General features: G+C 37.4%; 1 protein-coding gene across 3 annotated transcripts in view; it reads left to right on the top strand.

Moving 5' to 3' along the window:
- The window catches only part of CCSER1 (coiled-coil serine rich protein 1), a 1,488,467-nt gene that overhangs the window by 798,656 nt on the left and 672,486 nt on the right, over positions 1 to 17,325 (top strand). For all 3 annotated transcript variants that reach the window (XM_070372147.1, XM_070372148.1, XM_070372149.1), the window contains exon 9: positions 14,705 to 14,782. In XM_070372147.1, the coding sequence (XP_070228248.1) occupies positions 14,705 to 14,782 (78 nt within the window). The remainder of the gene's footprint in view (positions 1 to 14,704; positions 14,783 to 17,325) is intronic.

Genomic DNA, 17,325 nt, shown 5'->3' with positions numbered 1-17,325 from the left:
CCCTATAACCAGTGCTTCTGCAGTATGTCAGCTCACCAGATGGTCTCTGCTGAATCCTCTCAAACCTCATGCCTCATCTCTCATTTGCCTACTTCTTTATTTAAAAAAAAAAATGGATCCAACACCTAGAATGTGCCAAAAACTACATTAGACAGTGTGGTGTCAATATGGCTCTAAATAGATTCCATCTTTGCTATAAGGAATTTATATGCTACTGCAGAAGACAGAACAAATACAGGCAAACAGCCAAATAAAAGGAATAATTGAAATGGAGGACATGTAATTTAAAAAAAGAGAGATTAAAAGAGAATCACCTGAAGATGGGGATCTAATTTAAAGAAGACATATCTAAAGCAGTAGAGGCACCTAATATGAAGATCATTTCCAGATGGAGGAAATAGCATTTTAAAAATTTAAGTGTGAAAAAAAAAAAGGTGAAAAATCTTAGTTCACTCAAGCAACTGAAGGAAGATGATCATGAGTCAGTTTTCAAGGAGAAGACTGGTATGAGATGAAGTTAGAATAATAAATAAATGCCAGGAGAGCCAGGGCTGTATTGGTTTACTGACATTTTCTCTGTCCTTATATTTTTGACCCATTTTTTGAAATATTTCAATATAAAATAAACCCCTTTACTCTTTGCCCTTTTCTACAACTTTGTCAAACTTTTCCTGAGATAACCAAAAACCAGAAGCACCTAGGAACCAGTCAGCTGCTGACACTTGTGAGACTCGGGGTAAGAACACAAAAGGGCGACTCACTTTAAAAACTGTTCAATAAAATGGTTCTAGCCTTGTAACTTGATAAATATACCTTGCTAATGCTAGCTGCTTGCCCTCATACTGCTTCCCGATGACCGGCATGGAGACAGTGTTGTGCTCCTTGGCCTTGGTCTCGATGAGGTCCTTGAAGTTCATAGGCACAGAGCTAGTGGGCATGCCGATGCCCCCTGGGCTGTGTTCTTGGCCTTGTGCTGCTCCTGCATGGCCTCGTACTGGAAGTCCTTCCTCCACTCTGTGTGGGTGAGGAAAGATGACGGGTTAAGTCCTTAGTGTTAGACTGGCCACCAGCTCCGGCTGGGCAGACGCACCAAAGAGCGGCCAGCACAGTGGTGACGGAGGTGGACTCGGCTTACGTGAGCCTCCGTTCAGGAACAGTGCTCCTCTCAGCCACAGAAGACAGGGGAGCAGCTGCTGGCTAAGTAACTATGTGGAGGGGCTGAGAGATGAGACGAGTCTGTGTCCTGGAGCCCACAGGTGCCTGAACTCTAACTCAGTGTGGTTCATGTGCTCAGGGCCTCCACCAGGGGCCCCACTCACCAACATTCATGATGTCAACAGCCTTGTTGAACTTGTCCTTGACGGATGGGGCACCAGCACTTGGTCCGAGAACACGGACTTCCAGCCCAGGTACCACTTGGTGATCTTCTCCTAACTGGGGCTGTTACTCAGCCAGGAGCACGGCGCCTGTTGAGAGGAGATAAGTGAGAAGCCGGAGTCCACCATGGCAACAGGTGGGAGCACAGCTTCCACTTGCGTGTTTGGGTCCCGGTCCTACAAGCTGGTGACACTTGCAGGGTTTCAGGGACTGAATGGGGTCAGCTCGACAGTGAAGGGCCCTGCATGTAGACTCTGCGCCTTGGCCTCCCACCCACACCCCTGGGCCGCTTTGAGGATCAGGGATGACGCAGGTGGAGTGCTCCAGACCACATGAGGCAAGTGTTCAATAAAGGGTGCTCACGGTGGTCCTGAGGATTTCCCTGGTGGCTTAGACGGTAAAGCGTCTATCTACAATGCGGGAGACCTGGGTTTGATCTTTAGGTCAGGAAGATCCTCTGGAGAAGGAAATGGCAACCCACTTCCAGTACTCTTGCCTGGAGAATCCCATGGACAGTGGACAGTGGTCGGCTACAGTCCATGGGATTGCAAATAGTTGGACGTGACTGAGGGGCTTCACTTTCACTTTCTTTCACTTTAGTGACTTGTAAAGCTATGATAAAATTACAGATTTTTTTTTTTTGGATCCCTTAGCATCTGTGAAGGAACTTGGCAATGGGGAGAGAGCAAGTCCTGGCTCCAGACTAACCTGGTCTTTCACTGTCCTAGATTCGGCCCTTCAGAGCCTCATGACCCTCAGGAGGAATGACCTGGGTCATGTCTTAAACCAGGCAATTAATTCAAAGGTTCTGGAGTGTGGTTGAAAGGGAAAACATGGCTTTGATTTTGTACATGGGGAGAGAATCCTTTCTCCATAGACAGAAACATGGTGGGTGGATGGCCAGAATGGATTCTCTAATACAAATTTCTCTTATCTAAGTTGAAGGACAATACTGACTAGTGCAGCTATTAAGTATAGATTTAATGCTGCTGCTGCTAAGCCGCTCCAGTCGTGTCCGACTCTGTGCGACCCCATAGACAGCAGCCCACCAGGCTCCCCCGTCCCTGGGATTCTCCAGGCAAGAACACTGGAGTGGGTTGCCATGTCCTCCAATGCATGAAAGTGAGAAGTGAAAGTGAAGTCATTCAATTGTGTCCGACTCTTATCGACCCCATGGACTGCAGCCCACCAGGCTCCTCGGTCCATGGGATTTTCCAGGCAAGAGTACTGGAGTGGGGTGCCATTGCCTTCTACGAGACCTTTCGTATTTAAATTCCAGTCTCTGTTGTTGAAAGTGGGTAATGAGTACACAGGGATTCTTGATGTTACTCTCCCTACAGTTTGTTAATGTTAGCAACTTTCTGTAACCAAAAAAGTGAGAAAATATTTTAATATCTTCTTGACAATTCCAGGAAATTTTATGTTCTATGTGAAGAGGTTTAATTTGCTTGGTCACCATTTGTTTATAATCCTGCTGATGTCTTTAGTAATACACCCTCATTAATGGTGGGTAAAAATAATCAATGTGCTCTGTAATATTGCTTTTTCTTTCCTGAGTTTATCCTTGGACTTGGCATCATTAAATTCCAGTAACTTTCCTTGTATTTTTATTCTTTATATTTAAATAATCTTGATGGGCTTCCCAGGTGGTGTAGTGGTAAAGATCTGCCTGCCATTGCAGGAGATGTGAGAGATGCAGGTTCAATCACCGGGTCAGGAAGATCCTCTGGAGTAGCAAATGGCATTCCACTCCAGAATTCTTGCCAGGAGAACTGCATGGACAGAGGAGCCTGACAGGCTACCGTCCTTGGTCTCGCAAAGGGTTGGACACGACTGAGCAACTAAGCATGCATATCCATTGACATTGAGCACCATCTTATAAAAGACTCCAAACTCTTTTTCATCCACCCAAATTCTAGTTTAAAATTAACTCAATGTGAATTTTCTTATGTTGAATTGCATTGCTTTAAATTTTAAAAGTTAGTTTTTCTCCTCTTATAGAGTGGCAGTCTCAGTCTTTCAATATTGTTTCTTCTTTCCATTACCTTAATCTTTAGATCCATGATTTAGAATCTAAATTTAGGATTATACTATTTTAAGCAGTCTTTGTGTTCTTTTTATATTTTTAAGATATTCCTTTTTCTAACTCAAACCTATTCTTTGCAAAGCTTTCTTTTCAATGTTTGGATAATAACACAGCCTCAGGTATGTGTGGAGAAGGCAATGGCAACCCACTCCAGTATTCTTGCCTGGAGAATCCCAGGGACAGGGGAGCCTGGTGGGCTGCCGTCTATGGGGTCGCACAGAGTCAGACACGACTGAAGCGACTTAGCAGCAGCAGGTATGTGTTCATATAGTGGGGCTATAATCAAAACCATACTCCTCCTTGGGTAGGATTTGAACCCACCTGAACCTCAGATTGGGACTCAAACCCATAATCCTTGAACTAGAAGGGGCCATGAACCTACTGTCTTTTAATTCAAACTACTCACCTGGTGTCAGAACTTAAGCTCGGGTTCTTTCATTTTGTCACAGAAGGAATTCAGTGTGAGGCAAAGTGATAGGCAAAGAGTGAGTTTATTAGCATAGTATGCTTGTGAGAGATACAAGTGGGCTGGCATGAGAGCACAGCAACCCCAGGGACCAAGGGGGCTACATTTGTATAATCAAAGAAAAAATGGGGAGGGGAGAAGACCGTATTCCTCCTCATTCTTGAGCAGACATCAAGGATTAAATCATTGATTTCTCCTTCAGTCTCATATGGTGCTTCCCAGGGAGCTGAGTGGTAAAACAACCTGCCTGCCAATGCAGTAGACACAGACAATGTGATCTCAGTTTCTGGATTGAGAAGATCCCCTGCTCTAGGAAATGGCAACCCAATCCAGTATATTCTTGCCTGGAAAATTCTGTGGACATATGAGCCTGGTGGACTACAGATCATAGGGTCTCAAAGACTCTTGACACGACTGAGCACTCCTCCTGTTTTTGATTTTCTATGGTTTAACTAGGACTGTTGTGGCACTGTTTAAATCATATGTATATTAGCAAAAGGGTGATAAAAAATACTAAAATATGGTAATTAATCTCAGGTTTTGATATCATGTACCCTTTTACCCAATTTTAGCTTTCCCCCTTCACCTATACTTCTGTCTTTTGCTGTTGTTCAATCACTCAGTCATGTCTAACTCTTTGTGATCCCATGGACTGCAGCAAACCAGGTTTCCCTGTCCTGCACCATCTCCAGGAGCTTGCTCAAATTTGCATCCGTTGAGTCAAATTACTAGATTCCATGACTAGATTCAATGACTAGATTCCATGATGCCATCAAACCATCTCATCCTCTGTCATCCCCTTCTCCTCCCACCTTCAGTCTTTCCCAGCATCAGGGTTTTTCTAATGAGTTAGCTCTTCCCATAAGGTGGCCAAAGTATTGGAGCTTCAGCTTCAGCATCAGTCCTTCTGATGAGTATTCAGGGTTTGTTTCCTTTTGGATTGACTGTTTTGATCTCCTTGCAATCCAAGGGACTCTCAAGAGTCTTTCCCAACACCAGAGTTCAAAATTATCAATTCTTCAGCATTCAGCCTTCTTTATGGTCCAACTCTCACATCCATACATGACTACTGGAAAAACCATAGCTTTGACTATACAGACCTTTGTTGACAAAGTGATGTCTGTGCTTTTTAATATGCTGCCTAGGTTTGTCATAGCTTTCTGTCCAAGGAGCAAGTGTCTTTTAATTTCATGGCTGCAGTCACCATCTGCAGTGATTTTGGAGCCCAAGAAAAGAAAGTCTCTCACTGTTCCCATGGTTTCCCCATCTATTTGCCATAAAATGATGGGACTAGATTCCATGATCTTCGTTTTTTGAATGTTGAATTTTAAGCCATCCTTTCATTCTCCTCTTTCACCTTCATCAAGAGGCTCTTTAGTTCCTCTTTGCTTTCTGCCATAAGGGTGTTGTCATCTGCATATCTGAGGTTGTTCATATTTTTCCTGGCAGTCTTGATTCCAGCTTATGCTTCATCCAACCCAAATTTTGCATGATGTACTCTGAATATAAGTTAAATAAGTAGGGTGACAGTATACAGCCTTGAGTTACTCCTTTCCTGATTTTGAACCAGCCTGTTGTTCCATGTCCGCTTCTGATTGTTGCTTCTTAACCTACATATAGATTTCTCAGGAAGAAGGTAAGATGGTCTGGTATTCCCATCTCTTTAAGAATTTTCCAGTTTGTTGTGATCCACACAGTCAAAGACTTTAGCATAGTCAATGAAGCAGAAGTGGATATTTTTTCTGGAATTCTCTTTCTTTTCCTGTGATCCAACAGATGTTGGCAATTTGATCTCTGATTCCTCTGCCTTTTCTAAATCCAGCTTGAACATCTGGAAGTTTTCAATTCACGCACGGTTAAAGCCTGGCTTGGAGAATTTGATCATTACTTTGCTAGCATGTGAAATGAGTGCAATTGTGAGGTAGTTTGAACATTCTTGGCATTGCCTTTCTTTAGGATTGGAGTGATAACTGACCTTTTCCAGTCCTGTGGCCACTCCTGAGTTTTCCAAATTTCCTGGCATATTGAGTGCAGCACTTTAACAGTGTCATCTTTTAGGATTTGAGATAGCTCAGCTGGCCTTCCATCACCTCCACTATCTTTGTACTGATTCTTCCTAAGACCCACTTGACTTTGCACTCCAGGATGTCTGGCTCTAGGTGAGTGATCATACCATCATGGTTATCTGGGTCATGAAGATCTTTTTTTTGTATCATTCTGTGTGTTAGTGCTACCTCTTCTCAATATCTTCTGCTTCTGTTAGGTCCATACCATTTTTGTCCTTTATTGTGCCCATCTTTGCATGAAATGTTCCCTTGATAGCTCTAATTTTCTTGAAGAGACCTCTAGTTTTCCCCATTCTATTGTTTCCCTCTATTTCTTTGTATTGTTCGCTTAGGAAGGTTTTCTTATTTCTCCTTGCTATTCTTTGGAACTCCGTATTCAGATTGGTATATCTTTCCTTTTCTCCTTTGCCTTCCACCTCTTCTTGTCTCAGCAATCTGTAACAGCTCCTCAGACAGCCATTTGTCTTTGTGCATTTCTTTTCCTTGGGGATGGTTTTATCACTGCCTCCTGTACAGTGTCGTGAACATCCATCCATGGTTCTTCAGGCACTCTGTCTATAAAATCGAATCCCTTGAATCTATATGTCACTTCCACTGTATAATCATAAAGGATTTAAGTTATACCTGAATGATCTAGTGGTTTTCCCTACTTTCTTCAATTTAAGTGTGAATTTTGTAATAAGCATTTTATCATCTGAGCCGTAGTCAGCTCCTGGTCTTGTTCTTGCTAACTGTACAGAGCTCCTCCATCTTCAACTGCAAAGAATATAATCAATCTGGTTTCAGCATTGACCATCTGGTGACGTCCGTATGTAGTGTTGTTTCTCATGTTGTTGGAAGAGGGTGTTGGTTTCTGTCTTGGCATGCAGACATGCTACTATTGTCTTGTGTCTTTAATTGTCCTTGTTGGTTATCTATTTTATATTAGTAGTATGTAATGTTAATTCCAAATCCCTAATTTATCCTGCCTCTATGCCTTTCCAGTTTGGTAACCATAAATTTGTTTTTGAAGTTTGTCAATCTATTTCTGTTTTGTAGACAAATCCGTATATATCATTTTTTTTAGATTCCACATGTAAGTGATACCATGATAATTGTCTTTCTCTGAGTTACTTGACTTAGTATGATTATCTCTAGGTTTATCTATGTGGCTGCAAATGGCATTATTCCATTCTTTTCTTCTGGCTAAAATTGTTGTGTGTATGTGTGTGTATAAACACACACACACACACGTATATATATATACACACACATATATATACATACATTGCATCTTCTTTCTTTATCCATTCCTCTGTTGATGGGCATGCAGGTTTTTTCCATGTCTTGGCTATTGTAAATAATGCTGCAATGAACGTAAGAGTGCATGCAACTTTTTGAGTTATGATCTTTTTGGATATACACCCAGGAGTGGGATAGATGGGTTATATGGTAGTTCTATTTTTAGTTTTTTAAGGAACTCCCATTCTGCTCTCCATAGTGATTGTGCCAGTTTACATTCCCACCAACAATGGGGGAGGATTCTCTTTCCACCACACCCTCTCCATCACTTATTTGTAGGCTTTATGATGAGTGCCGTTGTGACCAGTGTGAAGTCATCCTTCATTGTAGTTTTGATTTGCATTTTTCCAATAACAATGTTGACATCTTTTCATGTGCCTTTTGGCCATCTGTATGTCCTCTTTGGAGAAATGTCTATTTAGATCTTCTGCCCATTTCTTTGTTTACTTCATATTGAGCTACATGAGCTGTTTGTTATACCTACTACATGAGCTGATTTATACCTGTCGGTCACATTGTTTGGAAATACTTTCTTCCATTCTGTGTGTTGTCTTTTTGTCTTGTTTATGGTTCCCTTTGCTGTGAAAAGCCTTTGAGTTTAATTAGGCTCCATCTGATATTTTTATTTTTACTTTGATTCTTCTAGGAGGTGGATCCAAAGAGCTATTGTTGCAATTTATGTCAAAGTATGTTCTGTCTATATTTTTTATAGAAGTTTTATATTATCTGATCTTACATTTATGTCTTTAATTCATTTTGAGTTTATTTTTATCTATTGTGTTAGAAAATGTTCTAATTTCATTCTTTTACATGTACCTTCCCAGTTTTCCCAGCAGCACTACGTGAAGAGACTGACTTTTCTCCATTATATGTTCCTGCCTTCTTTGTCATAAATTAATGGACCATAAGTGGATGAATTTATTTCTGGGCTTTCTATCCTGCCCCATTGATCTATATGCCCCCTTTGTGCCAATACCATACTATTTTGATTGCTGTAGCTTTGTGATATAGTCTGAAGTCAGGGAGCCTGATTCCTCCAGCTTTGTTTTTTCTTTCTGAAGATTGCTTTGGCTATTCGGGATCTTTTGTGTTTCCATACAGATTGTAAAGTTGGTTTTTGGTTTTTTTCATAGTTTTTCTTAGCTTGAGCCTTTGGTCAGTATGTAGTGTCCTTTTTTGTCTCTTATGACAGTCTTTATTTTAAAGTCTATTTTGCCTGATACGAGTATTGCTGTTCCAGCTTTCTTTTTATTTCTATTTACACAGAACATCTTTTTCCATCCTCTCACTTTCAGTCTGTATATGTCCCGGGATCTGAAGTAGGGTTCTTGTAGACAGCATATATGTGGGTCTGGTTTTTGTATCTGTTTGGCCAGTTTGTATCTTTTAGTTGGAGCATTTAATCCCTTTATACTTAAGGTAATTATTGAGACATATGCCCTTATTGCCATTTTGTGTTTGGATCACTTTTTCTTTTTTGTGTGTGCATATTGTAGATTTTTGGCTTGTGATTCCCATGAGGTTTTGATATACCAGTCTATATATTTAATACAGCAGCTAACAAGATTGTTTTCAGTTTCTGGCCTCTTAATTTCAACTGCATTTTCAATATAGTATGTCTCCTACATACACACCTTCAAGTTGCAAACTTTCAAAGATGTGAATGTTTCTTTATATGTCAAATCACATAAGTTAGTTTGTACGTCTAGCACACATTGTCACGTGCATGCATCCTCTACAGGTGGTGGTGTTTTTGTGTCCTTTATTGCACAATACTGTGTAGAGTACAGTACTACAGCATCTTTATTTCAAGTCCAGAATGTCCATAAGCAAGAGGTAGATAGAATTAAATCTAGCAAGGAACCAGAACCTGTGCCATTAATGTCAGGCGTGAGTAAGACTGCAGCTTAGCCTCCATCTCCTATTGCTGACAAACCTTGGGCTCTAACGTCTTCTCCCTCTTCTCCGTCCTCCAATCAGCAGCTCTTCTTGCTTGTTCACTTGATGCTAGTCCTTGTATGCCAGCTGTTGTACTATACTGATGTACTTCTCAAGGTACTATACTGTAAGATTAAAGAGGTACTCTTTATTTTTTGCTATTTTTTATTTTGTGAAAATCATTATAAACTTATTACAGTACAAGGCTATATAGCTGATTATATTAGTTGGGTACCTAAAATAACTTTGTGGGACTTATGAACAAACTGAATATATAAATTTGCTCTTAGAATGGAACTATTTGTATGTAGGGGACTTGCTGTATCCTGAATTTGTACTCACTTAGCAGTTGCTGGTTTTGATTCTGTGCTTGTTTGTGGATGATTTCTTACTTTGATTGTATGTTTGCCCTTACTGTTGATCTTTCGTATTTGTGATACTTCTGTTTCTAGCCATGGCCTTTCCTGTTTAGAGTCCTTTAGGAATTGTTGTAAAGCTGTTGTGATGTCAGATTGCCTTAACTTCACTTGCCTGTGCAGTTTTTTGATTTCTCTATTGAATCTGAAAAAGAGCCAAGTTTACTAGCTTTTTTATTATTTTTTCTTTTTCTAAATCACATTTTCTCCTTCTCAATTCTTCCCCAATGACATGTGCTTGCATGTGCACACGTGAAAGTGCAAATTTATCAATGGTATCTATTATACTTTTTTATGATCTATGATTGGCCAATGCATAAAACTACACCAGAAATGATTCTTACAACTTAAGCAGAATATACTTTTAGAATATCCTGCTTGAACTAATCCTATTTTTAAAGAATTTAATGCCATTCAACATTTAGTTTTCAGTTTGCTTTTTTACATCTTTCAATTTTGTGTTATAACGCTGTATAAACTTTTATCGTTTTATTCCTGACTCATGTTCCAAATGCCTTGTTGGTTATAATAATGGGTATTTTTTGGAATCTCAGCTCTTAAAGGAAATAAGCTGATAAATCCTCAGTTCAGTTCTGTCACTCAGTCAGGTCCGACTCTTTGCGACCCCATGGACTGCAGCATGCCAGGCTTCCCTGTCCATCATCAACTCCCAGAGATTATTCAAACTCATGTCCATCAAGTCAGTGATGCCATCCAACCGTCTCATCCTCTGTTGTCCCCTTTCTTCTCCAGCCTTCAATCTTTCCCAGCATTAGGATCTTTTCCAGTGAGTCAGCTCTTCGCATCAGGTGGCCAAAGTATTGGAGATTCAGCTTCAGCATCAGTCCTTCCAATGAATATTCAGGAATGATTTCCTTTAGGATACCAGGTTGGATCTCCTTGCAGTCCAAGGGACTCTCAAGAGTCTTCTCCAACACCACAGTTCATAAGCATCAATTCTTCGGCGCTCAGCCTTCTTTATAATCCAACTCTCACATCCATACATGACCACTGGAAAAACCATAGCTTTGACTAGATGGACCTTTGTTGGCAAAGTAATGTCTCTGCTTTTTAATATGCTATCTAGGTTGGTCATAACTTTTCTTCCAAGGAGTAAGCATCTTTTAATTTCATGGCTGCAGTCACCATCTAATGTACTTAAACTGTTTTTATAGTACAGCAGAATGACTTAGTAGAATCATTAGAGCATTTAGGCAGGATGAACAGCAAAGGCAGTTTTATTTTCATACTAGCTGGATAGTGACTATGCATTTGGTATGTGTCCTTGTATACATGAAGTGGAAGCAGCAATGACACTTGCAGCTTTTCCAGCCAGAATATCTTTTTAGAAAGGACACCAGATTTTGAAGACAGATAAAGGTTTTCCAACTTGCCTCTTTCACTTAATAGCCTATGTGACCTTTAGTGACAATTTCAACTTACTAAGAACCAGTTTCCTGTTTTTCTGAGAAGAGACAATAACAGACATTGTACATTCTTGAGAGGATTCATATAAATTACTTGATACCAGTGCTTGGCATGTAACTATATTCTGTTAGCATAGTGGCAAAGATTACAGAAGTAGAGGAAAGTGTGAATATAAGTAACTAATTTTGGCACGTTTGTAAACTATGTTTTCTTTGATTTATAAACATTATTTATGGTAGCTGATTTTAATATACAGGTGTTGTATTACTCTTGATGTTAGATGAGATTAATCAAAAATTTGGAGAGAAAACCATTATATATTTTTTATTCATATAGCAATATTCTGTAAAATTCAAAACCTCCACATATTAAAAAGTCAGATAAGTCAGCAGTGTAAAATAATAAAAAATATACGTAGTAAAATTCCTCTTTTTCATCATGTTTTGCTTACTTTTTCTATAGAATGTGATAGTTATTTGTTAATTCTGTTTAATAAGCACACATATGTTTTATGAATCAGAATTTTTAAAAAGGTGTGTTTATAGTTTAATAAACACAATTTAATAAATTAAATTTTATACAATTAAACAATTTAATAAATATTGGTATTTTCATTCCTTGGAAAGTGTCTGGGGTTAAGTTACTTATAAAATGTATCTGCCGAAAACGGAATTGTTTAATATTCCTTTGTCCTTCTGAGAGAATCTGGAAGAAGAAATTGAATTGTTTGCTTACGTAGAAAAATATTGGAAAAAAGCTATATTAAATCACATGCATGTGGAAATTAATTGATGGTCCAATAAAATAAATTTTAATGCACTTCGAATGTTTCTTTTCTCCAGATTGCTTCCTTGTGATTCTTTTATGTAAGGTGAAAGGAAGTATTTAAATAAGTTCTGTTGTAATTTAATTAAAGTATTATTTGGCTTTTCATTTCATTTTCAAAATAATATTTGAAAAATTAAGATAAACCTAAAATCCTTTGATAAAGAATTCTATCCTCTCTGTCATGGACTTGATTTACCACAGTCTCATTTCTTTCTATGGTCCCTTTCATTGTTTCTCCTTAGGCAAGTTTGAACTAGTAGCTGTTTATATATATATCTTTGTCAGGGTCTCGCTCACTTCTAAATATTTTCAAATGTCATTGCCTGAGAAAGATCCCGTATCACTTCCACTCCAAGTGGCTAATTTTTTCTAAACAACCATTCAGTGACAGCAAATGTTATTGGTTCCTTACGTGTTACTACTTTTTTGCCCTCTCCTCACATTCTAATAGGAGTCTAAATAAACACAACTTGTTAATTCTCATTTTAAATTTATATTGGAAAAAGTGGCCATATTTTCACTTACCCTTTTCAAAAAATGAAAACCATCCCTTTACATATTACATCTTAGATTATCTAATCTCCATTTCACTATTGTCTGAATAGCAGCTCTAGAAGTTTTATAAGAGGAAAGTTAGAAGGTTTGGCCATACATAATCCATTATGTATGTATTTTGTTAACCAACTTGGATAACTTTCATATCTTATTAAGGATTTAAGGGAAAGAGCAAGAGAGTTCCAGAAAAACATCTAAAGAGCCTCTTGATGAAAGTGAAAGAGAAGAGTGAAAAAGTTGGCTTAAAGCTCAACATTTAGAAAATTAAGATCATGGCATCCAGTCCCATCACTTCATGGGAAATAGATGGGGAAACAGTGGAAATAGTGGCTGACTTTATTTTTCTGGGCTCCAAAATCACTGCAGATGGTGATTGCAGCCATGAAATTAAAAGACGCCTACTCCTTGGAAGGAAAGTTATGACCAACCTAGACAGCATATTAAAAAGCAGGGACGTTACTTTGCCAACAAAGGTCCCTATAGTCAAAGCTATAGTTTTTCCAGTGGTCGTGTATGGATGTGAGAGTTGAACTATAAAGAAAGCTAAGTGCTGAATTGATGCTTTTGAACTGTGGCGTTGGAGAAGACCCTTGAGAGTCCCTTGGACTCCAAGGAGATCCAACCAGTCCATCCTAAAGGAGATCAGTCCTGGGTGTTCATTGGAAGGACTAATGCTAAAGCTGAAACTCCAATACTTTGGCCACCTGATGCAAAGAGCTCACTCATTGGAAAAGACCCTGATGCTGGGAAAGATTGAGAGCAGGAGGAGAAGGGGACGACAGAGGATGAGATGGCTGGATGGCATCACTGACTCGATGGACATGGGTTTGGGTGATCTCCAGGAGTTGGTGATGGACAGAGAGGCCTGGCATGCTGCAGTTCATGGGGTTGCAAAGAGTTGGACATGACTGAGTGACTCAACTGAACTGAACTGAAGGGAAAGAGAGAGTGTTCACTTTTAAGTGAATTTAATTTAAGGGAAAGAGTATTTCTTAAGGAGAGGGAAAGGAAGAGAAAGGGAGGAGTAACCTGAGGGGAGAAGGGGAGGAGAAGAAACATTAGTTTTGTGTATTGTTAGTGAGGTTTGTGATGACTACTATCTCTTCATGGAAAAAATTAAATGATGAGTTATAACAGTTTTTATCATTAAAATATTATAGAGCTATTTTATTGACCAAGTGAAGAAAACAAAATAAAATTCTCCTTTAAATCAACGTAAGACAAAAGCAGAACCTAGTGGAATCACATGAACTTCTTGGGAAACCTAAGTTAACTTTGTTAACTTAAACTTTGCAGACTCATTGAAATGGGTGGTAATCATAGTAAAAAATCCCCAGATGAGGTCTGATCATGTGAGTACAGCACTCCAAGCTGTGCTATACACACAGTGAACACATTATAATAAATATGCAAAGATAATTTTTACTCTAAGTGACACATTTAGTAGCAAGAAGACGAGAGCCAGAGGCCCAGTCATATTGTGTGTATATGCATGCTAAGTCTCTTTAGTAGTGTCCAACTCTTTTTTTGCAACGTTATGAACTGTAGCCCGCCAGGCTCCCAGTCCATGAAATTCTCCAAGTAAGAATACTGGAGTGAATTGCCATTTACTCCTCCAAGGGATCTTCTTGACCCAGGGACTGAACTGAGTCTCTTGTGTCTCTTGCATTGGCAGGCGGGGGAAACCAGTCACATTAGTAGCCAGAATTAGTACATTTGCATTTGAGATATGAAATCCCAAACTTTGCTCATGCATTGTATCTCTTATTTATAACAGGGTTGGATGCATGTAGGCTCCCCTAAAGGGCAGATTCCTAAATGTGTAGATTTTGGAACGAGAGAATTAGAAGCAATAAATAATTAAAAATGGTATTTACTGAAAATGTTTTGAATTTTAAATGTAAACACTTCTGAAACTGTATCAGTAAAATCCTCTCAATTTAAAGAAAACACAATAGCTTATAGAAAACTTAGCATAATCATTTGATATTGGATTTAAGCAAAGCATGTCTCTAGCTTTCAGCCATGATTCTGACTTAGTGGTTCCTGTATTAAAAGAAAAGATGCCAAAAATGATGTTATTATGACCTGAAAATTAAACCTCTGAATGTTCAAATTGATAAGTAAAGTGCCACCACTGCGAAATATATGCACAATCATGAATTGTACAGTAATCAAATTTTAATGCGGGGGGGAGCATTAGTGTAGAAGCACATGACTCACAAAAAAATGTGTTTTGGTTTTGCTCTTTTTTTTCCTGCAGGAAAAAGTTCAGCACTTACAGAAGGCTTTTGCTTCAAGAGTAGATAAATCCACACAAACTGAACTTCTAGGCTATGATGTAAGTAGCTATATAAAACCATTTTTATCTTTTTTATTGGTATTCAGACCTCCACAGCTTATTTACTTCTATTGCTGCTATGTCCATGCATTGATTTAATAGGATTTAGTGGTACACCATTTATCTTTTGCTCTTAAATAATCCCCAAATACCTTCTGGAACTGAAAAAGATAATTACAGGCACTGACTAGCATACCAATGTCTTATTAATTTCTTTAAACCAACATCGCTAATACAGTCTTCTGAATTAGTGAATTTGCAGACATGTGCAAGAGATGTATTAGAATACTAAGACAATTTATTTTTAAGAAAGTACTGATTTATTTATTAACAGTTGAATAAAGTTATTATATTTTCAATCACCAAGGGCCAAGTACATAATTTTTACATTCTGGCACATAAAAGGGAGCACAACTTTGCAGAGAAATTTACAATACTATTTTAGCTCTTGGGCTTTGGTGTGGGCTGCAGAAAGTAATTTAATTGAAAGTTAGCATTTTTTTCTTCATGTGAAATATTTGTTGAACTGTCAAAAGAAGATTGTAAAACATGTTTTAATACAAGATGACTTCCAGTAGCACTAAATGATTTTAGAAAACTTTGATTCAAATATCTACTTAAACAAAGCTATGAAATTTTCACTTTGCCTAAGTTCACAACTTTAAATTTTCTTTCGATGAAAACATAAATGAGTTATCTTCTTTATGTTGAACCTAACATTTGTGAGAATACTCTGCTTTTTTAAAAAAATTATTAATATTATTTTTACCACTCTATTGGCAAGTAATAATAGAATAGAAATAATTTTAGATTTCATGAAGGGGTTTAATGATAAAATGTCAACTGATCTTCATGTTCTTATTTGTGTTGCCTTTCAAAGTACATTAACATATGTAACATAAAGCTGTCTATCTCTATTAGGAAATAAACCAGAGTTTTGAATTTCAGCTAAAATGGTTTTCAGATAGTTATGTGCATTATTTTTTAATTAAAAAAAATTAAAAGCTATCCCTTTCTTTTGAGTTATTCTCTTATACTTATTTCATGTTTATTCTTAATACCTAAATATTCTAGATATCAATATTCTGACTATAATACTTCTTCAATTCCAGTGCTTTGGTATTTAAATGATAATGTTTCAGATATTTAAAAGTTAATGTTTTAGTAAGTTCAAATATGCTTTAGTGCACTAATTCAATATTTATCTGTTTAAGAGGAGTTATTGTTTACTTTTTTTTTTCTAGTACATATTATTTGTGCTTAGGTCTTTGGGATATAAAACCAGTATGTATTTTACAATTAATAATCCATATGTTTTTAAATCTGTGAGTCAGTTGTCCAATAAGAACAATAAATTCATAGTCCACATTAAATCTTATTTCAACATAAAGTCATTTAACACAGGAGCTGCAAGTAAACTTAGAATTCACCTATTTCAGTGCCCTCAATTTTCAAACAAGTTGACTAAGTTCCAGAAAAGTGAAGTCACTTGTTCACTAATGCACATTCTTTGTGGAAATCTGATCTTTTAAAAAAGTAGTGATTATCCTTATAACAAGGAAAAAGGAAGTACTCAGGCATTTGCACTCAGATATTTCATTTTACTCAATTTAAGAGACTGATGTTTAGCAGACTAAATTCTAAATTTCTAAATAACTGAATGTAAATGTAGAATGTAACCCTCTTAGATCTACAGCACTATTGGTGCCAGTCAGAAATGCCCACTAAGACATGATGGTATCTGTGGGGAGAGAGCTAAGTTCTAGCTACTAGATATTCCTTATGCCTGACATTTGAATGCCTGTCTGTGCCCCATACTTTTCTTGATTTTACAAAATGTCTTATATCAATGGTATTTAATTCTCCAAACGTGTAAATAAAAATTAAAGCCATGATCATAGTTAATTCTTGATCATACCTAGCCTCTTCTCATATCTGACAATGAGAGCTTAATGTATTTTACTAGATAAAAGTAATGTTAAAGAATAATTTCTTAGTAGTGAGTCCTTAATGGATCCCCTTGTACAAGTTTCTGATATGATTTGGGTAGTTATTAACATAGAATAATGTTCTAAAGATTTCATATTTTGTACTTCTTGGTGATATATTTTAGGACATAAGCATCAGAATCAGGACAAAGATATGCATGCAGAACCTTCCACCAGTAACTAGATGTAACTGTCATAATAGATTTTAAGGCAATTGGTATTAAAAAAACAAAAAACAAAAAAAAAACTGGGATGGGAAATATTTTAAATAAAACAAGTAAAGTATTTTAAATCTGCTGAGTTGTAACTATTTGGAATATTATTCATTAATGTAACTTTTTCATGACTGAAATATATTTTCTATAATTTTCAATAATGGTTTATAATTTTTTATATTCTTGTATGCAATAAGAATAATTTGTTATCTTTGATATTTTGCTCACATTTTCTCAGGAAATATAATTTGATCTTTAATTTATCACAAGTGTATATACATATATATACCTACATGCATGCTATTTGAAATTTGCAATAGTATTTGTGAGAAGAAAAATC

The sequence above is a fragment of the Bos mutus genome, chromosome 6 (genome assembly GCF_027580195.1).
Source record: "Bos mutus isolate GX-2022 chromosome 6, NWIPB_WYAK_1.1, whole genome shotgun sequence".
NCBI lineage: Eukaryota > Metazoa > Chordata > Mammalia > Artiodactyla > Bovidae > Bos > Bos mutus.
This window is presented reverse-complemented; position numbering and strand designations above follow the sequence as displayed.